The sequence below is a fragment of the Leguminivora glycinivorella genome, chromosome 13 (genome assembly GCF_023078275.1).
Source record: "Leguminivora glycinivorella isolate SPB_JAAS2020 chromosome 13, LegGlyc_1.1, whole genome shotgun sequence".
NCBI lineage: Eukaryota > Metazoa > Arthropoda > Insecta > Lepidoptera > Tortricidae > Leguminivora > Leguminivora glycinivorella.
In genome coordinates, this window is record NC_062983.1 from 12086421 (window position 1) to 12114180 (window position 27760).

At 38.0% G+C, this 27760-nt stretch overlaps 2 protein-coding genes across 6 annotated transcripts in view; both read right to left on the reverse strand.

Moving 5' to 3' along the window:
* Positions 1-15773, reverse strand: part of LOC125232867 — a 38715-nt gene extending 22942 nt beyond the window's left edge. For 4 of the 5 annotated variants that reach the window (XM_048138676.1, XM_048138675.1, XM_048138674.1 and 1 more), the window contains exons 1-3: positions 14991-15153; positions 5487-5623; positions 425-629 (exon numbers count right to left, since the gene is read on the reverse strand). In XM_048138676.1, the coding sequence (XP_047994633.1) occupies positions 425-629; positions 5487-5623; positions 14991-15128 (480 nt within the window). In that variant the 5' untranslated portion in view covers positions 15129-15153. Of the gene's footprint in view, positions 1-424; positions 630-5486; positions 5624-14990; positions 15154-15698 lie in introns of those variants that run through there. The other variant, XM_048138677.1, reaches the window with a different exon arrangement.
* A 252-nt stretch (positions 15774-16025) lies between these two features.
* Positions 16026-27760, reverse strand: part of LOC125232731 (fibropellin-1-like) — a 557970-nt gene continuing 546235 nt past the window's right edge. The window contains exons 6-9 of the mRNA XM_048138489.1: positions 23855-23932; positions 23177-23253; positions 17528-17592; positions 16026-16218 (exon numbers count right to left, since the gene is read on the reverse strand). Coding sequence (XP_047994446.1) covers positions 16026-16218; positions 17528-17592; positions 23177-23253; positions 23855-23932 — 413 coding nt within the window. The remainder of the gene's footprint in view (positions 16219-17527; positions 17593-23176; positions 23254-23854; positions 23933-27760) is intronic.

The window sequence follows — 27760 nt, forward strand, 5'->3', positions numbered from 1 at the left end:
GAAAACACCGTGGGGAAAACCATTCATTCGGCCATTACATCCTTACAAAGTTAAACAAAAGAAGGACTCAATTCAAAATCAACGGACGAAGTCCGGCTCGAATCTAACTAAAGAGGAAATGGAATCCATTAGGTGATTAGAATTAATTAATCTATTACTTAGAAGTTAGCAACAGTCACATGAATCAACAGTCATTTATCACCTTAGATACAGCACTTATACGAGTTTTATGTTTCTACCGTGAGTTTATGATTGACGTTTAAAAAATTTACTCAACATCATTAACGTCACGAAAAATGACATTAATTGTAACATCCCCATACTTCCATACTTAATATTATAAATGGGAAAGTGTGTGTGTATGCTTGTTTGTCCGTCTTTCACAGCAAAACGGAGCGACGAATTGACGTGATTTTTAGTATACCTTATTAACAGTAAGTGCAGTAGGCAGTAGCCTGATATCAGGTGGCTTCAGCACGTGCAGCTCTAACGCTCGGCACCGCCTGCGCCCAGCGTCATCTGCAGAACACGACCAGCGGCCGCTGTCAGGAGTTTTTGCCTCTGTGATGCCCAGTACCGACATGCGACGCCCTAACGCGTCCTCAGCTACCGTTCTGGTCCAAATGTCCCTGGAAAATATCATAGAATTATTTTGATTGCCAATCTTAGGTATAGGCAAGATAAGTAAGAATGCGAGTAATACAAAATTATAACCACAAATTATAATAAGTTTTTTTGCAAAAAATTCATTTTTGGCACAAGCTTTTATCGCCGACTGTACCTCTTTCTCCATCATCAGATCGGCTCCATGATACCATAATATTGCATTGTCACGTGATTTACATATGTGTGCAAAATTTCAGCTCAATCGGAAACCGGGAAGTGGGTCAAATTTAGCTTCTACGTTTTGACCCAAATTAACATACTAACAAGGCAAGTAGAATAAAAGCTTGTAATAAAAAGGGGGAGTGTCGGTATCAGCGTGTGATTTTTAGGGTTCCGTACCAAAAAGGTACAACAGGCCCCGTAGCCGAATGGCATTTCTCCGACGCCAAACGAAAGCGATACGCCGCTGGCTCTGTCGCGCCAATACGCAAGCGCGATAGAGATAGATATCTACTAGCGCTTCGTTTCGTGAGCGTTTCGTGAGCGATTGTGCCATTCGGCTAGCCACCCAGGAACCCTTATGGTGCGACTCTGTCCGTCTGTCTGTCCGTCTGTCACATTCCTAAATATCTCGAGAACTACTAATGCTATCAACTTGAAATTTGGAATAGTTGTGAACATTGTAAACCTCTACAAATAGAAAGTATAATTTTTTTAAATATATTAATTTTAATTGTAGAAAATGGCCAAAATGAAAGGGGGCAAACTGTAAATTTCAAGTTACTAGGTCAAGTGGGGTATCGTTGGAAAGAGCTCAAATTGAACGTAAATAAACTATTTTTTATAATTTTTTTGTTGTGGAAAAAAAAAGAATTTTGAAGGAAAATGTAAAAAAAAAATACCGTTCCCCCCTTATCTCCGAAGTTTACCAACGAAAAATTATGAAAATTTTAGTAAACATTGGTTTTATGCTATATATTACAGGAAAAATATAATCGTGTTTGTATTTTGAATACTTTTTTTTTAATTCACAAAAAACTTTTCAGATTTTTACTTTCAATTTACCCACCCTTGCGGATATATATCGTACTTAAAATTAATACGAGATGTTACGTAAACCATCTTCTGTCCAATAAAGTAAAAACTGTTTAAATCGGTTAACATTATAAAGAATTATCCCTGAAAAACCAGGTCGCGCAAATTAGTTAGCAAATTGACCGGGAGATGGCGCTATATACTATAATACTCATTAGTGCCTATACTTTTGTCTTCTAGTCAAGTCATTAGAGTTATATGAATATATGAGATTATTTTTACTAGGTAGTTTGAAAGAAAGTTTGTACGGAACCCTCGGTGGGCGAGTCCGACTCGCACTTGGCCGGTTTTTTTTATTATAGACCTCGCGGGTTCTCATCATTTAGTTTTTAGGAAATGTTATTTGATATTTGCCAGACGCTTTTCGGTGATGGAGCACGTCGTAAGGAAACCGGACGGAAATGATTGAAAGGTCACATCGCTTTAATAAAAACAACTGCCTGTAATTCTTAAGATTTCTTGCTAAGCGTGGGATCCGGTTCCTATAAGTTGTTGTAAATAAAAAGAAAAAAAAAAACTTCTAAAACTATCTACAAAACAAGCGTGCGTTGAGATCAAAAATTGTATTCCTTTTGTAAAGTTTGTATCCTATATTATATTTTATATAACTCCGTATAGACAGATAGTCTAAGAAAAAAACGTACCTCAGTACCATACAGAAAAAGGTACGGTGGCCTAGATGGCATTACACCTTTGGGGTACGCTCACCTAGATGGCGCTAATATTAATATTTGACATTTTAAAACATATCAAGCTAAGAATATGCCAAATTGTCAAAACTGGTTCAAAAGTTAAGCCTGTGCCAAGAGATGGCAGTCTATGCACTGTGATTACACATTTCACTTCGACAGTAGATCCTACCGACTGCGCCATGTCAACATACGTTTTATGGGTGTTGTGGACTAGAAACGTAAGGAAGGTCATCCAGACCCAAGTCTGGACTAATAAAAAAATGTTCTGGCTAGGATACGCAAGGAAAATGAAAAGGCTATATTTTAAAATGTGCTGCATAAATGAATTCGGGGAAACAATAGAATGCTCGTCCTTTTATTAACGCTTGTCTTATTTTAAGTTTTCAGAATTCGGTTTATTGTTGAGTATCGTATTCATTAATAAAGAGCCTCATCAAGGCAAGGCAAAAGCTTTCATCATATTACCGCATCTAGAGGTAGGTATAGTCATAAATTAAATATAACAAGATCATACCATCCCATACATTAAAATGCGACCGCCTACGAACGCGCTTACACTCCACCACACATAGATGGCGCCACAAAAAATGCCTCGTTGCCACCGATTATTTGTAGATTGGCATTAAGTGTCAATTCCGAGCCGTAAATCTATGTCAAAAGTGACACTTAACGCCATCTACAAGTATAATCGAAAGCTACAAGACGTAGCACGTAAGCTAGAAGGTGGAGTGTAAGCGCGGTCTAAGGCGGTCGCATTTTAATGTATGGGATGGTATGATCTTGTTATATTTAATTTATGGTATAGTCAACATCACAGCTGTGACTACAGAAAAAGTGATAAAAATATGTATACAGAACTTTATTACCTGTACATTGAGGTGTGTATAGATATTTTTGGCACTTTGTCTGTAGTCACAGCTGTGTTGTTGACTGTAATAATGTAATAAATTAATATTCTTATTTGACGTAGTTCGCATCAAGCCGACGGTTTTTCGGGGAACTGTGCCAAAACATTATGTTTAAATATAATATACAGATTACTTAAGCGAAAACGGGCATCCTTAAGTGTCTAATTAAGTAATTCTAATTCCTTAATTTTCCGCTCATTGTGAATGTAGAGAGTCGTTGTGAGTATAAATGTTACAAGCGAGCTACGAAATGGAATTTCCTGCTACGCAACACGGCGTAGCAAAAGTAGAACCGAATGTATGTAAATAATTATGTATTGTTTTTCATTTTCTGGCATCGGTAGAACAGTCAAGTGCAAAAATGGTATCGAAAACGCTCTTATTACTTAGGACAGATGCTATGGGACAGGTTTTTGAGTAAGATGTGTACACCCAAATTTTTACACTCCAGATCCAAGGCCAGAACCTTTTCACAATAAACGCCCGAGTAACATATAAGCCAAATAAAGCACGGTGTCAATAAGACATGGTTCTAGAGAGGCCTGATCAAATTACTTAACCGTACATAAAATTGCTTTAAACGAGACCTCATGCTATTACCTAATTCATGGAAAACGCTTACGAATATTCTGTTAAAATTACAAATAAGTAACTGGTGTTAGTGGCATCTAAATTTAACTCGTATGCCGCTCCATATGTGATGATGTATTTTATCATATAAAAAGCTTCATTAAAATCTTATACTTTTAAACGAGCAATTCTTGTATATTTATTTATTTATATATACCGACGATCTCGGAAACCGCTCTAACGATTTCGCTGAAATTTGTTATGTGGGGGTTTTCGGGGGTAAAAAATCGATCTAGCGTAGCCTTAGATCCCGGAAAACGCGAATTTTCGGTTTTTCTTTCACGTTAGTAAACGTAAAATATGGTCGTTAATTTCGCCGCGCGCGCATCGATTCCGCTTAGCTCAGTCGTACGAGGTCGGTCTAATGTACGCAGATAGATCGTTGGTGTCAGGGTTTCGAATCCCGGCCAGAAATTAAGTTTTTGTTTTTTGTCTTTTTTTTGTTTTTGTATTTATAAGAGTTTTTTTTTAATCTAAAGACGTGATATATTAAAATAGAACCGAGCAAAGCTCGGTCGCCCAGATATTTTAAATAATTTCTAATATATCAGTACCTACGAGTAGGAACTATATAAATCATCTATTCTGCGGTGTCTATGATTCTGTGTACGCACTTAGCATATGTATTTATAATTTTGCAGTAAATTAGCTGGAGACAACATTTCCATATGTAATTAAAATTCTCGCTTTGACATTTGCAAATGAAACTACGTGAATAGGTCTTAGAGATGAGATAACAACATTAAGTTTATGAGGCTCATCACAAAACAAGTATGAGTAGGTAATTACCATTTTATAACACTTAAATAAATACTCATTATACACCGTGTTTTTGTTGTTTTCCGTTAAATTCGACACGTAGCTAGGTTCATTATCAGAAACCACCCTGTAGGTATATCAGTTTTAGTTAAATTCGCAAAAAAAAACTTTTTCATCATTTTCATACATAATAAATGAATTTATTAGTGTGAATCCCTTCAGAATAACATTCAAGTTAGTGTCAAGTGATTGACGGCACACGTGTTCAGTAATTATCTTTATTTTTTTAATAACTCGATAACCGTAAGAGTTAAGACCCTAGTTTTTTAGAGAAATTAATTGTATTTGATCTAAAAAACCTTCCCTTAAAGTTAACGGACTTCAATAAAAACAGGGTGTATACATACTGTATACTTGTCAGTATCATTCATTACTGACAATATGTAACGTTTTTGATTTTTGTAGGTAAACTTTGACTCAGGCAATGTTTTATTGCCATATATCATATTAATAGAAACTTTACACATATCTAAATAATTGGGAATCACAACACAACACAAATCTTGGGATTAGTTGTCAAAGCGGACCCCAGGCTCCCATGAGCCTTGGCAAATGCCGGGATAACGCAAGGAGGATGATGATGACACATATCTAAATAATTATCTTATCTCATCCCGTGCTTAGACTGCATATTTTCAATTGTTACCATTTCTGAATACGTTGACGTGTAACTGTATTCTTGTTGAATAAATTATTTGTATTAAAATTATCTTATTGCTGTAACATATCAATTTACCTGGTAGTTCCATTGAAGTTGACTTTGACGCCGTCTTTGTACCAAGTGAAGGCAATGTCAGGGGATCCGTAGGCCATACAGCTGAGGATGAACTCCGAACCCTCCCATACTTCGGGCCGCTGGTTCATTATTAAAGCCTGCAACAATATAGTATATTTTAAATTCAATAATCCCTTGTTTATTTAATTATGTAAAGTGTAGGCAATATTAATACTATAATACTTGCAGGTTAACCACGAAATCGGGATTAACTATTGTTTCAAACATTTTGTTAAATCGGTCGCTGGCAGTTGACGGATCCGAAATTCTAACCAGGTTTAATTTTTGATGTTTACTAAATTCGCCAGCCATCCGAAAACGAAATAGGTACAAATAGGCTACTAGTCAAATCAGCTTCTTTTTAAGAACTGTCAAAATGAATTTGAACGACTTGCTAATATAAAATTTATATGAAATCGAATTGAGTGACGTCACGGTCAACTCAGTTACTTTATATATTTCTACCAGACTTATCAAATAGAAATTGGATTTAAAAATAATTTCTGTCCATGTTTTTCTGATGCTTTATTTCATTCATGGTATAAAATATATTATTTTAACTACAGTCAGGTTCCCTATTGTTTATTAAAAACACTTCAACTAAACGCATGAAAAGCCACGAGGCTATTTCCTTTCATTATTTAAGTTTCCGTTGGAGTTTTCTCTTTTAAAAGATTGTCACGTCTTTTGGTTAGTCCCCGTACAGATGAACAAGTTGCGGAAAACTTCCTGAAACTTGGAAATATTCTCGGAAAGGCCCCGGATGTCAATGTTGTCTGGGAAAAATAGTTTCGCGATCTTGGATTAAAAGTTTAAACTTGTAGCATAAAATAGCTAAAGGTTTTCCAATACTAGTATTAAAGTATAACCTGTAGAATAGGAACATAATTTACCTAGGTAAATTGCTAGCAATGGGAATAGTATTTTATGCAACAGGCGTTTAAAGTAGGTCAAAATAGACGAGGGGCGTGGGTAACAATTTGAGGCGAAGCCGAAAATAGTTATTAAGACGCCACGAGTATTTTTTGACTCAGTTAAACACCGTTTCATACAATACTTTTTCTACGACCATGCACTTAGTTTTTAATAGTTTTCTTGAATAACTTTCGTGAAATTCACACTGTTTCCTGTATTTTAACGCAAAGGTTTGCACTGTCAGCTCAGCTGCCCAAAGCCTTTGGGGAATAGACTTATGTAGGGTTTTAAAGATTTTATGCACGACCCTGTAAATGACGAATAACAGTTCGGGAGTAGAAAAAAAATATAAAAGCCTTAGTATGAAAGGTGATGTATGTAGGTGCAGCAAAGAGCCTACTATTATACTAATAATGTAAGTACATGTAGATATGAGTGCTATTATCCTCCCTGTTTATTTCCTCAATCATAATTTAAATAATAAGGTATCCACCGCGTCTTCACACAGGCTTACATTATTCCTCATTTACATTTCGCACAAAACAAGCTCATAATAATAATGTTCGCCGAGAAAGCGTGAATTTACGTGCCCATTTAAAAGGTTAGAGGGAGAAGATGTTACTCCACTATTAGTATAATAAGGAAGGTGCTAAGTCAGGGTAACGAGAAGTAGCCGCTGCTAAGAATGGCTGGCTGGCGAAACGCCAACTATTGCTAGAAAATGCACATTTCAAATAATTAAACTTTGCCCGACAGCAATGAACCTAAGTCAGCTACTAGATTTTAATTAGACAGAATTTTAAACGCTTATTTTCGCTTGGAATCAAAAGAAATATCGGTTCAGTTAATCGGCTCAGTGATTTCTTATTGATGTGCACGCAATCTCGAGATTAGTTTCTGCTGATTACAGAAATGCTATGCTAGCATAATTACGCTAGTAGATACATGTAGCATTGTAGCATGGTTCAATTACGTGTTCAGACATGCAGAACGAGTGCATCTTCGATCTTTAAAATCATATTTTGATTTGCTATTTTATTGGATTACTCAACCAATGTGGGGGTGCATCTTAAAATAATTACATCATGAATTCACTTACATGAGAATAGGCGAGACGAATAAAAAAAACTAATTAGTCACTCAGTTAGATTATCAAAGTATTTTAGACACGTATTTTTTTTCTAGTAAACGATAAATGACGACGGTACAGTGCGTTGAAATTTCGCGTGACGTCACGCCTAGGTACAATTTTTACTTAGAAGTGACGTCACAAGCCACTCCGGAACTTTGATGCTCTATATCTTTGTATTTTTTCATTAATTAGAAAGCAAAAAATATACGTTCAGTATGTTTGGATGATCTAACTGACGGACTGAACAGAATGCCATTTTTTGTATATGAGTATGTATATGAAGTTAGTGTTAGCTTGCAGTATCTAACAATGAAGTTAAACACTTGCGAGCAATATCTAATTTTTAAACTTTTAACGTGTTTCGTTCCAAAGATTGCGCGTTGAGATAACACTCCAAGGAAGCTGTATTGTTTATGAATTCCTTTACGACTTCTGGTACAAAGTTATTTATTATATTTCAAATGTATTTAATTAGGCGCGAGATCCGAGAGCTCACATTAATGTTCAAACTTTGAATCAAAAACCTACCTAGTGACCACAAAAGAGCCTGAGTGCTCGTTAAAATAATAACATGTATTCCCCTTTCGAAATTACCCGAGCATTTCTGTCATTCGGAATTACCCTAATGCACCTTAATTCATAAACTGAAATAGATATCATACTCGTTTGCGGGCCCTTAGAGTTGGTCAAAGGCGCCTAGCGTTATCTTTAACATACACCGTGTACATCTACACACGTTGAGATACATAGAGATAAGATACATACGTCGGGTACCACGGCGGGCGGGGTGGTCTAGTGGTAAGAACGTTAGCCGCGTAATCCGAAGACCCGGGTTCGATTCCCGGCTCGGCCACCAGTAGGCCTTGTCGTTTTTTCTTTCGTGTATGATATCTATTTCAGTTTATAATTTATTTATAGTAGCGGGACTACTTGAAAAACAACAAATCAAAAAAACGTTTAATAAAATAATTTGATTTGTTCCCGGTTGTAAGTATTAATTCCTATTTTAAATACATACACAATACACATTAGATGACAAGATGACCCAGTAATGCGTTAGTTCTTCTTCTTCCTAGCGTTATACCGGCCTCGGCTATTGAGCGCCAGAGGTCCGCTTTGGCAACTAATCTCAAAATTTGACTTATAACTACACTAGTTTTTAACCCCCGACGCAAAAACGACGGGGTGTTATAAGTTTGACGTGTCTGTCTGTCTGGTTTTTTTTTGTCTGAAAGCTAAGTTAGTCGGGAGTGTTCTTAGCTATGTTTCATGAAAATCGGTCTACTATGTCGCAGTCGGGGGTTTTTTCAAAGTGTAAACTATGCCTTATTACTTAGGATTAGTCCGGTTTCATCACCAAAAAGCGACTGACAAATATCATATTACATTTCGGACATAAGTTCCGATAATCTCATTCCTATGAGCCGGGGGTTTGAAGGCTTTGTCAGTTATAACTAAATATAGTAGTCTATCTCCGTCTGTTTAGAAATCCACTTTCGATGTTCCAATCTAATCCAGGTTAAACAAGCTTACCGTGCTCGTAGCGGGTACCGCTTGTTTGTTGAGCTGTTTGTGTTAGCTCAAATTTAACTTTTGTTTGAAGATGGACTACTCTAACTCAGTCTACTCTGGTGATGCGCTCATCGCGTTGAAGACAAATGTAATTACTTGAACATGCCTTACTGGGGACGAGTCTTACATCACTGATGTCATACGTCCTGAGGAGTATGTGTACAGACAGCATTAATGGTAGCGGATAAAATACCGCACAAAAGTATCTGACATCATGAATAACTGTTTTAAATATAGATGAATAGTCCTCAGTCGGAAATGTCAAATAAAAAAAAAAACGTGTAGCGTGAATAATCCTCCTTCCTCTTCTACTTGCTACTATTATGGGGAAATATGTAATTACAGATTCATAATATGATCTCTTATTTTCCAAAAAATATGTAAGGTGCATTAGGGTAACTCCGAAAGTCGTCTAATTTATAAAGTCGCACAAAAATCACCATTATTTCCTTCATATCAAGATTCCCCTTACGGAATTACCAGAGCATTTCCGTCATTCGGAATTACCCTAATGCACCTTATTTCAGAACAGTAGTCAATATCACTCTGAGAGTCACTTGCAGATCTCTCTTTATTAACCTACGCAATCTAACATCACCATCTTTGTACATACTGTTATTCGACCCAAGAGTTTATGGAAGGCAGAAAAACATAATATTAACTTACTTATTAGGTTATCTTTTACTTAGTTGAACCCTACTTTACAATATGTATCATCATCCTCCTTGCGTTATCCCGGCATTTGCCACGGCTCATGGGAGCCTGGGGTCCGCTTTGACAACTAATCCCAAGATTTGGTGTAGGCACTAGTTTTTACGAAAGCGACTGCCATCTGACCTTCCAACCCGACGGGTAAACTAGACCTTATTGGAATTAGTCCGGTTTCCTCACGATGTTTTCCTTCACCGAAAAGCGACTGGCAAATATCAAATGACATTTCGCACATAAATACACACACAAAAAAACACGGTAAGCACAATTTAGCTACAAATATCGATCTTATGTGCATAAATATAAGTTTCTTAGTTAAGTTCTAGGTAGTATATCCTAGTTATAATAAGAACATTGTTATACCCCACCGGGGCCATGTGAAACTTTTTATATGTACATGTAACACCTATTACATACCATGGTTCCCAATAAAGGTTTACTGGCTTTAGTTATTTTTCTTTTGTATAGACACACATCTCTTTTCTTTTAGCGATTACAGTATGGTAGTTACTTCTCAAGCGTTATTTGATACGGTACTTTGCTGACTGTACAGAAATTAGTGACACATACACAATAGACACAAAGAGGAGATATTACTCAGTTCATAACAATGGGTACAAACGTACTGATGGCCGCGCTAACATTGAAATATCTAAGTATATCTAAGTTATCTGCCTCTCGCTAGAATAAAAAATAGTTATTTGTTTTACAAAGGGGCTAACTTGTTGTTTAACCGCACGTGCCAATATTGATACCCGAGCAAGCAAAAGATTACAATATTGAACCGCGAGCGTAGCTAGTCGAACAAAAAGTGGAATCTTGAGCGTTGCAAGGGTTTCAAGGCACGAAGGTTAAACAAACTTTGCCCCGAGTGAAACACAAAATTTTTCACCACACCAACACGAACAAAATACTGACTATAAAACATCAAAGTAAATCAAATCCATCAATTTATTCAATAAAGAATCAAAAACATCATACATACATACATACATACAATCACGCCTGTATCCCATAAAGGGGTAGGCGGAACACATGAAACTACTAAAGCTTCAGTGCCACTCTTGGCAAATAAGGGGTTGAAAGAAAACGAAACTGTGACATTGCAGTGACAGGTTGTCAGCCTTTCGCATACGCCACAATTTAACCCGTTTTTTATCAAAAACATCATTTATAGGTAAATTCTACCAGCCACATTAAGACATCAAGTTAAAATTTGTATGAAATTACTTTGCACTCTAGTGGATACAGTGCAATTTTGCTATCTGTTTTCGAATAGCAAAGAGAGCCTTTACCAGTTGGGGTGGTGAAAAATATATTTTGTGCTCCAAAAACCCGACGCAGAGTCGGACTAAACGATTTTGATCGCTTCGTGTTATACGTAATAGCTATAGGATTATAATTACGACTATTTTCCCAATTTTTGGATGACAACCAAACTTCACACAGTACAGGTCAATTCACAAGAGCTGGCACGAATGGAACGAATGTTTGAATGAAAATATGCATGTGTGTGACAGATTAACCAATAAAATGGTGGCTCTTGACAGTTACGACTGTATACCAATACAGGTGTCACTCACACAATCAAAGTTTCGTTCGTTCCATTCGTGCCAGCTCTTGTGAATTGACCTGTACCTAATGGCACCATACTGAGCGGTTGGTCAGTATTAAGCGGAGTCATATAAACGGATTCTACTGTATACTGAATAGATGTATGCAGGTGACAGCCAATCAATGTATTGTCATGTTTCAGATTAGCTTGTTATTACAACTACGAGATGTCCCATTGTGTTGATAACTAACATACATCCCAATAATCTCTTGCTAGTGTGGCGGGCCATTAGCGGAGATGATGGACACAGTATTATCCCACATTGTTCGGTTACAATAGTGTTCTTAGAATATACAGCGTGAAATAAAAAGGACTGTTAAAACTTTGCATAGCGACTTTTGGGGTCATAATGAACAACTTTTATTATAGCCATTACGGGACCAATGCTGAAATCGCAAAAAAAAAATGGTTGTTCCATAGAAATGAACGCCATCATGACGCGCCATCAGTCGAAATGTATGAAACCGCCAAATTTTTTTTCCGATTTCAGAATTGGTGCCATAATAAAAGTTGTTCATTATGACCCCAAAAATCACCATGCAAAGTTTGAATGGTCCTTTTGTTATTTCACCGTGTAGAATACAACAGACGTAAGCAGGATTAACTCACACTTAGTTAGGTATCATAATGATAAAATTGTCGCTATTAATAATAGGTCCGGTTTTTTATCCATAGCCCAGTATTTAGTCCATCACTTTCATCAAAATAGACCAGTTCATTTTAGATTCCATTAACTCTCAAATAGTCCTTACACCTGGCGGGTGTTGCCTATGCGTGCGTCCCATGATACGGGCAAGGGCAACATCCGCTCGGTGTACCCCTTACATTTCATTAAAGTGTCGAAAGGGCCTCTACGCGTTGGCTTCGGCCCCGCGCACGCCTCCCAAAGGTCCGGAACACCATTGTTCCGTGATGGGAGAGACATACAAAGGTTAATATGTATTAATCAGGTGCAGCACATAATAGTTTTCCATCGTATTTTCTCAGAAACGTTCGTATTTGTCGTGCTAGTTCGGTCAACGTCAGTACCTACTTGAAACTGAGTTTCCGTGAAAATACCAAGGAAAAACACTTCGCACACATCTGTACGTATTTACTTTATATACTTTTAAGAAAAAAATATGATACCGTGGAAAAGCGATACTCTTTCCGCAATAGTATTCGTATTTTCACGTATAAATACATATATAAAGAGGCGTGAGTGCAGGTACTGTAATTTGTGTTTAAGCTACTAATAAAAACTTTTATTTTCAGCAAAGTCAAACAACCGCAAGTTTCTTCTTTTGTTTACTTTTTGCAGTAAGAGTTTCTCTACAATTAAGGTCACCGTAAAAGACTTAGAACAACAATAACAACGCTATGAACATAAACAGTTACAAGCAGACATCGTCTAAGCTGAAAGCTAAGGTACTTGCGTCTTTCCCTCCTAATACTTGGGTGAATATTCTTGGTACCTAACTGATCATATCATGGAATATTATAATACTTCTAAATGACGTACAGAGCATATGAAACTGCTTAAGCTTCAGTGCCACTTTTGGCAAAGAAAACATACTGATGGTGATGATATTGCAGTGATAGGTAGCTAGCCCATCGCACACACCCATATCCCATAGTCGACTTCTACGAGTTCAACGACACTCACGGGAAAATAGAAATCTGCTATTAAAAGGACTTGATTTAGCGATTTGCGTCCAGTGTGTACTTTACTGCCGTAACGTGTCACGCTGTACCATTCCCAGTGTTAAAACAGCCCATTTTCAAAATGGCACCTCGTAAAAGATCACATTAGAAACGATCTAAGTTCCCTCGAAGACTATTTCCGAGGAAAAGTTGGACCATTTCTTGTGTTGGTAGCTTAATTTGCAGCAAAGTTTGGGGCTTGGGCCATCGATTAAGAAAGGCACTACTTAGACGACGTGGCTGCTTAAAAGTATGTACGTATACAGTTTTTAGGGTTCCGTACTTCAAAAAGGAAAAACGGAACCCTTACAGGATCACTCGTGCGTCTGTCTGTCCGTCTGTCACAGCCAATTTTCTCCGAAACTATTGAACCGATTATTTTGAAATTTACACACACACATATGTAAACCTGTGACTCAAAGACATACCTACATGTAATTTAAATTAAGAAAATTTAAATATAGGGGCCACCTTTGTGGGGTAAAAGTGAAAATTAACAATCAACGTTTTTTGAACTATATTGTGGAACGAGTTTGAATATTACACATAAATTCATTTCTGTTTTAATTGTTCAAAGTCTCGATTATTCGCAAGAATGACTTAAGTTCCTTCAAAAAAGGAGGCACGTAAGCCCTTCTTGTGGTGTGCGGAACACTTGCAACGCGAGTACAACTCGCACTTGGCCGGTTTTTTACAACACAGTTGATATAGAATTGAGTAGTCAATACCACTTGATTCCCAATTTCTCTCACTCGTATTAAACTAGCATTTCACCATTTGGCATAGATTTGCCATTGGCGAATTCGAGCGCTCAGAATTCAACGACAAATAAAACACATTTTTAAATAATCAATGTTAAACCTTCCAAATCGTTCTTGATCTAAAATCGTTTAAGCATTATGATAATGAGAACGTTTCGACGATAACGTCGAAAGATCATAAGATTGATGTTAAAATTCACCGACCGCCGATCATCAAAATTCGGGCTGCGCGGGTGAAATTACGGCGGGTCTTTGGCCTTTACTTAATTTATATAAATTCTGACGGCGAAATTTAGAATTCTGTTTAAAGAATTTAGTTATCTCATTTGAGTTTATAAATAACGGTTTGAAGCTTTGAAATTAGGTAACTACCTAAGTATTCACTAAGCCGACCTTTTCACACAGCGTTGTTGTGATGTCCTCCGCTACTTTTATAAAGAACTTTAAATGTAAAAGTCTTAAAATTGTATTAATCATAATGGGGTCGGCCCGGTTGAGCTGAGGCCCTGTCATATATCGCGGTATCCCTTTCGAAGGTTTTGAAAGGCTTTGATAACCAAACCCATTGCTAGCTAAAATCCATTCATTTGGCGCTTTATAAGACGGGTAAGCCCTTTCTTAAGGGGTAACCCCTTGAATGGGTATTGATTAATCGTTAAAGAAAGCTCATTTTATTAAAAAAAAATTGCTTAGTTTTTAAACTGAAGACAGAATTCCAACGCGTTGACAGCACCGAATTAGGAAGGGGTTGCCCATTTGTTTAAGCGGTGTCCCGTAACGGTATTTAATGGGTCATCAATGTCATCATCCTTAGTGCGTTTTCACATTATCCGATCCGATATCGGATGTCGGACCGATATCCCATACATTACAGGCGCCATTTTGGATTTTTTTTATTGAAATCCTTCCGACATCCGATATCGGATCGGATAATGTGAAAACGGACTTACGGGATAAGGGTGACTCATTCCCGTTTTGACAGTTTAAACCCTATTAGAACTCACGTTCCCGCCTGTTCCCCACATGCTCAGCGCCATCTATGCAAACCTTTAACAGTTGTTAACCCTAGAACTCACGTGTAGTGTCAACGCGGGTTGCATGTCGAAGTTGAGTAGACGCAGGCGGCCGGCGCGTGACCTGGCCCCTGCTAGACCTGCCAGCGCGGCTTTAACCGCACCCGCTTCGCGCCGCGCGCCCCACACGCTCAGCGCCATCTATGCACACCTTTAACAGTTGCTAACCCTAGAACTCACGTGTAGTGTTAACGCGGGTTGCATGTCGAAGTTCAGTAGACGCAGGCGGCCGGCGCGTGACCTGGCCCCTGCTAGACCTGCTAGCGCGGCTTTGACCGCACCCGCTTCGCGCCGCGCGCCCCACACGCTCAGCGCCATCTATGCACACCTTTAACAGTTGCTAACCCTAGAACTCACGTGTAGTGTTAACGCGGGTTGCATGTCGAAGTTCAGTAGACGCAGGCGGCCGGCGCGTGACCTGGCCCCTGATAGACCTGCCAGCGCGGCTTTAACCGCACCCGCTTAACGCCGCGCGCCCCACACGCTCAGCGCCATCTATGCACACCTTTAACAGTTGTTAACCCTAGAACTCACGTGTAGTGTCATCGCGGGTTGCATGTCGAAGTTGAGTAGACGCAGGCGGCCGGCGCGTGACCTGGCCCCTGCTAGACCTGCCAGCGCGGCTTTGACCGCACCCGCCTCGCGCCGCGCACGCCACACGCCCAGCGCCATCTATGCAAACCTTTAACAGTTGCTAACCCTAGAACTCACGTGTAGTGTCAACGCGGGTTGCATGTCGAAGTTCAGTAGACGCAGGCGGCCGGCGCGTGACCTGGCCCCTGCTAAACCTGCAAGCGCGGCTTTGACCGCACCCGCCTCGCGCCGCGCACCCCACACGCTCAGCGCCATCTATGCACACCTTTAACAGTTGCTAACCCTAGAACTCACGTGTAGTGTTAACGCGGGTTGCATGTCGAAGTTCAGTAGACGCAGGCGGCCGGCGCGTGACCTGGCCCCTGCTAGACCTGCTAGCGCGGCTTTGACCGCACCCGCTTCGCGCCGCGCGCCCCACACGCTCAGCGCCATCTATGCACACCTTTAACAGTTGCTAACCCTAGAACTCACGTGTAGTGTCAACGCGGGTTGCATGTCGAAGTTCAGTAGATGCAGGCGGCCGGCGCGTGACCTGGCCCCTGCTAGACCTGCTAGCGCGGCTTTGACCGCACCCGCTTCGCGCCGCGCGCCCCACACGCGAAGCCACACAGTGCGTGCGCCGGTTGAGTCCGCGGAACTGAAATCATAGTGTTAATGTTAATATTAGGAGAACACCATAACTCGGAAAACATATAAAAACTAAAACTGCGGGATTTTCCAGATATGATAGCTATATAATTTCTACGTATGATAGCAAAGGTCTGGCAAAAGCTGTATTTTTTCAGGAATAGAAACTGCAGTACTGTAGGTACTTACTACGTGTACCGTGACGTTGATGATGCTGATTTAGTTTTAATGTTGTATTAAAAAAAAGTGGTCCATTCCATTTTAACCCTTAAATGCATGGTGATGTATATATGCGTCATATATTTGATGGCCCGTGGCTCGATATGTAGCTATCCAAAACCTCATTTATTGCTTAATTATTATTCATTATTTATTATTATTTAATATACAACTAAATAAATTAAATAATATAATGATTTACTATTTATTATTTAAGGATTAAGATGAAATGGCGGAAATGTGTGAAAAAACAGGACGATGGCGATTTTTAGTATGTGATTTAGGCAGATTTTTTCGGAGTTAGTAATTAGTTTATGTTTAAACATTTTATCATAAAGGTTTCACAAATAGTGTACCTTTTTAATAGTAGTCATTATTTATTTTTAAATAAAACTTACCAATTACGATATATTTGTATAAATAAGATTTGGCCTATTTAACTTCTAACACTGATTTTGTATAAAAATCGATCTTAAATATTTTTTTTATTATTTTTCCCAGAGTCAGAGAACCATTGTCTATCACATATATTAATATCTCGTTAAAATAAAAATTCATGCATTTAAGGGTTACTCGGTAATTCTTTAAAAAATAATCTAAAATAAAATAAGATTACTTTAGACTATTTTATTGGCTTCCTCATGAATTTACGACATAAAAGCTTTTCAATGTAGTTAAGCGAATATCTTTTTTAATTACGCTTAATTGACTTAATTAATACCCTTGAAGAAACGAAATTGTGAAACGGAATTCCTATTAGAAGCATCCGCATTAATATGGACAGGAAGAGACGTTTGTTGTTAAATGTACAGACGCCATCAGATATATCGGGGCGGCAAGGTGCTCATAAATATCTGAACATGCCTAAATTCTCGAGGCGATAGATATTTTTGCGCGCCTCGGCCGTTTAGATGTAGCTGATGGCGTTCATGGCAGGACCTCAAGACGGTTTCATTCTCGACCGAGTAAGGATTGGAATCCTGCCAAGGCCTTGTGTTTGAACATGTCCTTTGCATTTAATTAAAATTGGGATTCAAATTAAGCAGCTTTGTGCCCGAAATTTCATTAACATTGTATCTTTGTAATAGAATAGCACTTACCTTATATTTAAAATCTCAATTTCGGCTTCCAGGGTGATATTTGATAGTTTCAAGTGGCTCGTTATCTGAAAATATATCGAGGTAGTATCATTTGCTTAATAGATTGTAAACATAGATTAAAATGAACAAGTATTAGAGGACATCTAAACGTATCCACCTAGTCCTAAACTAAGGAAAACTTATTCTTTACTCATTTCAGTTTTTAAAATTAAATGGCTTCAGACCATTGGGACTATTTTGCCAGTGTCAAGGTAATATGAGCTAATATTAATTAGTGATTTTGGTACGGTAAGTAAGTACGGTGAATTAGCACTTGTAAATTGATAGCCAGACTTTACAAGAGTACCTCCGCCTTACAGAAGACCGCAGCCAAATAGCACTAGACCCTACTCATAGTGTTGTGTTCCTGCCGGTGAGTAAGGCTGCCAGAGCTCAACGAGGGTGCGGTGTGCTGATGACAGGAGGACTTACGGAACTAACTTGTTCCGTCTATTGTCCTTTGAGTCGTCGGCAACCCGAACCCTCCTTGGAACTTGTACACTCCTTTTTGCTGTGTACTTAACACAGCAAAAGGGAGTGTACAAGTTTCTAATGGGGTGGCAACGCGCATGTGACACTGTTTGAGTTGCAGGCGTCCATAGGTTACGGTGACCGCTTTACATCAGGCGGACCGTATACTTGTTTGTCACCGACGTAGTATAAAAAAAAGAGCACGTGGACTACCGGCCGTTGACGACAAAAAAGTGGCTAAACGCGTTTCGAGATTAATTCTTCATCAGTTTCTCACTACCACATTAGTTTACTGCCAATGAGCAATAGAAAAAGGAATTATTCACGAGGCGATACCACTAAGATGGCGCTCGAACCGGAAGTCCTATTCTTTACTCATTGGTATGGTTGTTACGAACGACAGACACATAATATAAAAATATGCATTTCGTCACTATTTAAAAAAAATACTTGTATCTTCGTCTGTCAATGAAAAGAACATTGTAGTAAGTATGTATGGAATGCATATAGACTTACTGCGTTTTAACTTTGAGGAGTAGCGCGAGATACGAGATTTTTTCAAAGTAGTGACGATATGTAGGTACAAGTCCGCGTCTGTAGAATTAATTTATCATTCAGAAATATTTGTAAAATAAACACTTCTCACGAACGTTATAGTGTACATGAATGTTAAATTACAATTTATGTGACTTGATATAAATTTTATTTGTAAAACCGTAAATAAGCGCATAAAATACATAGATACATACATATAATCACGCTTGTATCCCATAAAGGGGTAGGCAGAGCATATGAACTACTAAGTTTCAGTGCCACTCTGGGCAAAAAGGGGTTGAAAGAAATCCAAATTGTGACATTGCAGTGAAAGTCGCCAGCCTCTCGCCTACGCCACAATTTAACCCACGCATAAAATAAAACGTTATTTAATAATCGGTTTATAAAATTACAAGGCTTGAGTGCATATTTATTGAAGCATAATAAACAGAACATATTTTCAAAAGGAATCAATGAGCCAATTGCCCTTGAATGAACCAAGAAAGTTTTTTGAAGAACAGCCAAATGCGAAACAAAATAACAATGCTGATTTGCATGAGCCATAAAACCGTTCAAGGGCAGAGGGAATCCTCCGAGCAATTTACTTGTGAAATTCAGAGGGCGAGAACGGCCGTCCGGTCGATGCGGAATGATTTGCAAGCTAACTCTACGATTTACTGTGTTTCCTGCATATTATTTATTAAATGTGCCTATTTCACTACTGGTCAAATCAGTTTCTTTTTATCACTACCTACTAAGGACTTTATATGAAACATTAGACCATTACCAAAGAGGATCGAGTATTATAGAGGGTTACTGTCAAAGTAAAATGTGAAATCACAGTGCATCAGACTGCCATCTCTTGACACAGGCTAAAAACTTTTGAACCTCAGTTTTGACAATTTGGCCCATATTCTTAGTTTGAAGTGCGTTAAAATGTTATTATTATTATTAGCGCCATCTAGCTGAGCGTACTCCAAAGGTGTAATGCCATCTAGGCCACCGTACCTTTTTCTGTATGGTACTGAGGTACGTTTTTAGGGTTCCGTAGTCAACTAGGAACCCTTATAGTTTCGCCATGTCTGTCTGTCCGTCCGTCCGTCCGTCCGTCCGTCCGTCCGTCCGCGGATAATCTCAGTAACCGTTAGCACTAGAAAGCTGAAATTTGGTACCAATATGTATATTAATCACGCCAACAAAGTGCAAAAATAAAAAATGGAAAAAAATGTTTTATTAGGGTACCCCCCCTACATGTAAAGTGGGGGCTGATATTTTTTTTCATTCCAATCCCAACGTGTGATATATTGTTGGATAGGTATTTAAAAATGAATAAGGATTTACTAAGATCGTTTTTTGATAATATTAGTATTTTCGGAAATAATCGCTCCTAAAGGAAAAAAAAAGTGCGTCCCCCCCCTCTAACTTTTGAACCATATGTTTAAAAAATATGAAAAAAATCACAAAAGTAGAACTTCATAAAGACTTTCTAGGAAAATTGTTTTGAACTTGATAGATTTTGTAGTTTTTGAGAAAAATACGGAAAACTACGGAACCCTACACTGAGCGTGGCCCGACACGCTCTTGGCCGGTTTTTTTCTTAGACTTTATCTGTCTATACGGAGTTATGTATGTCTTTGACCATTACACAATAACGTCACCGTCAAATTATTTTCTCTACACATACTTACTTATTTTTATTATACAGGTTGGCCTAAAAATACGTTGACAAACGTTTGTATTATTATTTTTCTGTTTTTACACGAATGATTGTCCTGCAAATTAAAATGTGAAACCTTAATAATTTTTGACCAAATAAATCAGATCGTTTTCAAAATATCCTCCTTTGGCTTAGAAGTACAAATGCAAATATTAGAACAAAAAATTACCGATATACCGCTGCACCTCTAGTATGGCATTCGTCTGACTTATTGCACGTATAGCTTGTAAAATATCTTAATTTTTGTAATCAATAATCGGGCTAGGGCTTTCAGATTATATAGATTATCACTACATAGTATAAAACAAAGTCGCTTTCTTTGTCCCTATGTCCCTATGTCCTTATGTATGCTTAAATCTTTAAAACTACGCAACGGATTTTAATGTGGTTTTTTTTAATAGATAGAGTGATTCTAGAGGAAGGTTTACATGTAGGTATAGTACCCGTGCGAAGCCGGGGCGGGTCGCTAGTTATTTATAGTTTTAAGTTGAAATTACCTGTTAAGTAGGCTGAAACGTATCGAGTTTATGAATTTGGAAAAAATATCTTTTCACAATTTTATTGGTCTTCGATATTTTGGTTTATTTCAACATTTCCCTATTCTTTGTCAATGTAATTTTGGGCCGACCTGTATATTTATGTAGACACATATATCTTTTTGTTTAGCGGTTACAGAACTTTTGAAGCGTTGTTCGATCCGCCACTTTCAATGCTGACTGTACTATCAGCCGCAAAAGTGCATGGAGAAATTATGAATGAATTCATTGATAAATTCACCATGCACTTTTGCAGCTGATAGTACTCTGTTGTGTAATGGTGTTACCAATTTACTCTCCACGTTTAAAAATAAATCTGTAACGGATAAAGTACATAGGTACAAAAATTAATGTTAAATTTGATCAGAACCGCAATGCAATCGAACGTGACAGAACGTGACCTATAAGTAAATAAATTAAATGAGTGATGCAGCTTTGTGTTAGACATTCCAATGAATATGTATGTCCATGTAACGTGGAGTGCACACATCAATTTCATTTAAAGTAATCGGATATGAATAAATGCGTGCAAATGCACATTGATTTATGTTCAAATTATCATTCATTAAGGGCACATCGCCGTTTAACGTTAATATTTGGAATAATGGAAAGTGTGTAAGGTGAAAGTGGTAGTGCTCGACCCGTTAATTCCCAAAATATGACACATTTATTTGGCAACGGCTTCGCACGGGTGTTATATAGGTAGATAGATAGATAGATAGAATACTTTTTATTGGCACACCTCAGCAAGAGATACAGAAAAAAGATACAGCGGAGACAAAGCAAATGATTATAAATAGAGGCAGACAACAGGCGGTCTTATCGCTAAAGAGCGATCTCTACCAGACAACCTTTGGGTAGCGGAAATAAAAAAAACATAATCAGAAAGAGTAGGTGCTTCGAAATGAAAAATCATACTTATTCTAATTTCCAACACACAAATTGAATAAACATACACATATAAGAGAATATAAATAGACTTACATAAACATACTTAAATAGTAATATACAGCAAGACAGATATATAGTAACAAACCAACAATATACAGCAATCATACCAACCACAGAGTAAAAATAGCAATACGATCACTAAGGGAGAGATAAATAATGTTCTTTAAGCATTTTTTTAAAAACAGAAATAGATTGAGCCCGTCTAATGCCCGGAGGTAGAGAGTTCCAGAGTCGAACAGCTTTGAAAGTAAAAGAGGAGTTGTAAAATTTTGAAGAAGAAGATGGGACAGACAAAAGTAGACTGCGGGACAACCTTACAGAATTAAGGTAACTAAAACGCGCCTTGAGATACTGGGGAGTTGTAGGAAGAAATAAAATGCAATACAAGAGGGACAAGATATGAAGGTTACGACGATAGCGAATAGGGAGCCACTTGAGCTGTGAGCGAAAGTGAGAAACATGGTCATACTTGCGTAACCCAAATATGAACCGAATGCAAATATTTTGGATGCGCTCAAGTTTATTTAGTTGGTCCTCCGTTAGGTCAAGATATGAAACGTCAGCATAGTCTATGATTGGGAGAAGGAGAGTTTGGGCAAGCGCAATTTTGGTCGGAATAGGTAGAAAATTTCGCAGTCTCCTGAGGGAACATGCTGAAACAATCATCCTCCTGCTTACTTCGCCTTAGGTATATGTAAATCTCCCTCTTGAATCACTATATCTCTTTAAAATAAGGACAGACATACTTCAAGTAGTGGAATGCTTTGTTTTATATCATGTAGTGATAATTTAAAATTGCAAGTGGCATCTTTCGAGACACTGTCGAGCACTGGTACCTACTTTTTAACCCCCGACGCAAAAACGACGGGGTGTTATACCTAAGTCTGTCTGTCTCCCGAACGGGTGAACCGATTTCGATTTAGTTTTTTTTGTTTGTAAGCTGAGTTAGTCGGGAGTGTTCTTAGCCATGTTTCATGAAAATCGGTCCACTATGTCGCGGTCGGGGGTTTTTTCAAAATTTTAATTTTGTGGTTAGGTAAGCATTTTACCATAAGCATTTTGTAAGTTTTGTATAACCATATAATTATGTATAAGTCTATAGGTATTTTAAAAGCATTTTTAACCCCCGACGCAAAAACGACGGGGTGTTAGAAGTTTGAAGTGTCTGTCTGTCTGTCTGTTTGTCTGGCTGTGTGTGTGTCTGTCTGTGGCATCGTAGCTCCCGAACGGATGAACCGATTTAGATTTAGTTGTTTTTGTCTGAACGCTGAGTTAGTCGGGAGTGTTCTTAGCCATGTATCATGAAAATCGGTCCACTATGTCGCGGTCGGGGGTTTTTTCAAAATTTTAATTTTGTGGTTATTAGGTTAGTTACAATGCAGCTATGAAAAGAAATAGTACCTGTTTAACTATTTCTTGAGATATGTCACTATCCGTTTGGTCCGCAATTTGCAGTTTTGTTTCAAATCTCGCCAAATCTGAAATAAAGATTAATTTTATACTAATTTATATTAGGCACATACATAGGCACACACATATAAAGTTGTAATTATTTAAGTTATATAACCGAGCTCATATAACCCGGTAACCTTCAAATCTAGGGTGAACAGGGTACGTAGTCGAATGGCACAAACGCTCACGAAACGAAACGCTCGTAGATATCTATCGATCTTGCGTATTGGCGCGACAGAGCCAGACTACCTTTCGCGGCGTTTCGTTTTAGTTTCGCGTCGCAGAAATGCCATTCAGCTACGGTACCAGACATCTTCTGGGCGAGCTCACTCCATCGTAGGCCACATCTCTGCCTTTTGCTAGTCTGTGGCAATATTTATAAAAAAAATCCAAGAATACTAACTGCCTAAGCTGTCACCTTAGCCTAACTCTTGCAACTCCAGAGATGTTACGTACGCAGCCGGTGCATTGCTTTACTTAGGTACCTACATAAGTAGGTACACAGCTATACTACAGGGTCAAAGATCACATCGTTATCTCATTTTTAATTCAGTATACTAAACTTTACAACTTTACAAATGTATTCAGGCCTCAGTGTAACTAAAAAATGGAGAAAATATTTCTTACTGGAATCCGAGTCCTTGGGATCGCAATCGCAGTTCCGACCCTCTTTACAGCTCTCTGAGCATTCTTCTATTCCGCACACTGTAAAAAAGCAATTTCAGGTTAAAGAAAATAGGTTAATGTTTTGGAGATAGGTAGTAGAAACGTAGGTCGGGTGTTGGTTACATAATATCCTTAATTTTAAAACAACATCTGAATACGCTCGCGCGGCCATACATAACACAGCGCGCATTGTGCTTTGAAAACGCTCGCAATCTGCTCCGTCCGGCGCACCGCCATCATTGCGCTACGCTAACGCTGCTCTTTCAAAACGCGGATGTGTGAACGAGCTTTAAGAGTTCGACACGAGACAGAGGCCGAATATTTTTTATGCTGTAAGAAAACTCGCCCCTTTCCTCTTTGCAGCACATCGTATAAGATAATTAACGAAGTGTTAAAATGTTTAATCGTCTTCGCAGTTCACTTCGGCATTGCACCTGTTGGCGCACCTAGCAGAGTTATGATATCGCAGTTTCAACTAGTGCAAGGAGTTCATTATTTTAGCACTGTGCTTGTTTTTCGGATACAGTTAACGCTGACTTTTTACGTTAAGCATCCAAAATGGCTGAAACATAACCCTTAGTTTCGTCATGTCCATTGTCCGTCTATCAGTATGTAAGTAACAGTCAGTTTGTATACTTGGAAACAATGGAAACTGTAAAAATATATTTAAATATATAAATAAATATTAGGGACACCTTACACAGATCAACTTAGCCCCAAACTAAGCAAAGCTTGTACTATGGGTGCTAAGCGACGATATACATACTTAAATAAATAAATACGTCCAATGGACGCTGCTTAACCCATCATATTATTGATGTTAGAGGCCATTGATGATGATGCCTTATATAGGTATATAGAAAACATCCATGACTCAGGAAAAAATATCTGTGCTCATCACACAAATAAACAAAATTAACAAACATTATATTATAAGTTTTATATAACAAAAGTGTATTAAAAAAAATCAAGAGGAAAATGGGGACTGATTTTGTATGGAGAAGGCTGCCACTATCCTCTGTGCAGCACAGCGTACAAGACAATGAACGAAGTGTTAAAATGGTTAATCGTCTTCGTTCACTTCGGCATTGCACCTGTTGGCGCACCTAGGACAGTTATGATATCGCAGTTTCAACTAGTGCAAGGAGTTCATTATTTTAGCACTGTGCTTGTTTTTCGGATACAGTTAACGCTGACTTTTTACGTTAAGCATCCAAAATGGCTGAAACATAACCCTTAGTTTCGTCATGTTCATTGTCCGTCTATCAGTATGTAAGTAACAGTCAGTTTGTATACTTGGAAACAATGGAAACTGTAAAATAATATTTAAATATATAAATAAATATTAGGGACACCTTACACAGATCAACTTAGCCCCAAACTAAGCAAAGCTTGTACTATGGGTGCTAAGCGACGATATACATACTTAAATAAATAAATACGTCTAATGGACGCTGCTTAACCCATCATATTATTGATGTTAGAGGCCATTGATGAGGATGCCTTATATAGGTACATAGAAAACATCCATGACTCAGGAAAAAATATCTGTGCTCATCACACAAATAAACAAAATGAACAAACATTATAAGTTTTATATAACAAAAGTGTATTAAAAAAAATCAAGAGGAAAATGGGGACTGACTTTGTATGGAGAAGGCTGCCACTATCCTCTGTGCAGCACAAGACAATGAACGAAGTGTTAAAATGGTTAATCGTCTTCGTTCACTTCGGCATTGCACCTGTTGGCGCACCTAGGAGAGTTATGATATCGCAGTTTCAACTAGTGCAAGGAGTTCATTATTTTAGCACTGTGCCTTGTTTGCTTTGGGATTCGTTTGGTGCTGACTTTTTGTTTTTTGGCACCAGGAAAGAAAACTGAAAATTGTGGCCACGGTTTGACACAACCTTAATGTGAGCATTCACTGGGCATTACACAATGAACGAGATTTTTTTTTATGTTTTGTAATATGCCTTTTATACAGTGTGTTACCACCACCCGGACCTTTGAAAAAAAAAACAATAATAATACAGCCGTTTAGCAATCGTTTGCGCATATTTAAGCAAATCATAGTTATTTAAATTAACTGAAAAAAGATTTTCCCGAATTCCCAACATTCAATGTAACGCGTGCACTTCTTAATTGTCATTACTCACATCGCTCATACTTATGAGCTGGCATTGCCCTCACTTGACAAGTGTGTGTGCTATACATTGCTGGCAATAAAAAATTGTTAGATCCAAACTATTATAAATGGGAAAGTGTGTGTGTCTGTTTGTTTGTCCGTCTTTCACGGTTAAACGGAGCGACGGATTGACATGATTTTTTAAGTGGTGATAGTTGAAGGGATGGAAAGTGACATAGGCTACTTTTTTTCTCTTCCTAACCCCCCACTTCTCTAAAATGGGGGGTGGAAGTTTGTATGGAGCATTCCGCGGTTGTCCAATTTAACGCGGGCAAAGCTGCGGGCATAAGCTAGTACTAGTAGCTTATAAAGTAATTTTTTTTAATTATTAAGTAAATTCAGGGCGACACAGACGCCTATGGAAGGACCTAGTCTCAATCAGGATGACATGACGTCACGATCCTCATCACTGAGGAAACGACTAAAGAAGAAGGAGAAGAAATTAAGGGCATGGTTAAGTTAAATACCTATGTAAGATTACGTTTTAAAAAAGCCCACTTGTTGGTAACATACTGTATAATATTGTACATTAGAGCAACCTTGTAGGCTTGTAGGTTCGTGTTTTAAATGTATATACATTCTTTAGGTCTCAATTTGACGACCGGTCTGGCGCAGTTGGTAGTGGCCCTGCCTGCTAAGCCGCGGTCCTGGGTTTGAATCCCGGTAAGGGCAATTATTTGTGTGATGAACACAGATATTTGTTCCTGAGTCATGGATGTTTTCTATGTATATAAGTATGTAAATATGTATATAAGTAAGTATATCGTCGCCTAGCACCCATAGTACAAGCTTTGCTTGGGGCTAGGTTGATCTGTGTAAGCTGTCCCCCAATATTTAAAAAAAAAAAGATAACTGTCAAATATGTGATCACTGATCTTACAAAGTCCGCTAGACAAAAAAGTTACATGTAGACAGTACGCCTAACTATAAATATCATCAAGTACTAGTACATAATTTACACTATATAGGTAAGTATCTTGCAGGTTTACGAGTACCTAGATAGTGAATATATAGTCACCAATTAGAATCCATCCATGAACTACCTGCAGTGCTACATAAACAAGGATGAAAATAAAAATATAGTTTAATAAACAGCAGCTTTATATTAACAATGTTTTGTTCCACAAACGCGAAACCCCAGCTGCGATCTCAGTAATTTATGAAGGGTCGTGCGGTTATTTTTGAGCGGCACTTGGCAAAAAGTACACAGAGTTAGAAACCACACAAGTGGAACCGTTAACGAGAACAAATTGTTTTATAGCTGTAAGCCTGTAAGCTTTGTTTGCCTATAACACGGAGGAAAGAGTAGGGCTGCCAATGTTGCCATAATCATTGTCTTTCGACTTTCACGAGGTCTTTTATTTCGTACTTGATTAAAAAAATGTATTTTTACATTTTATCTTTTTCTGTACGAGTATAAGGTGGTTCAAGTAAATAAAAATCTGAAATAATTACTTAAGTATCGAATCTTCTACGTGATTTAGTAACTAGTCAAGCATTATTAATTTAATTATTTATTGATAAAATACAAAGTAACTTAGGTATATGCTAATCTTAGAAGGCACGAAATACAGTGGTTACAAATGAGCATGCATGTTTAATTATTTACCTATACTACCCAATATATACATCCATACTAATATTATAAATGGGAAAGTGGTTGTAGTAGTAGTAGTAAACA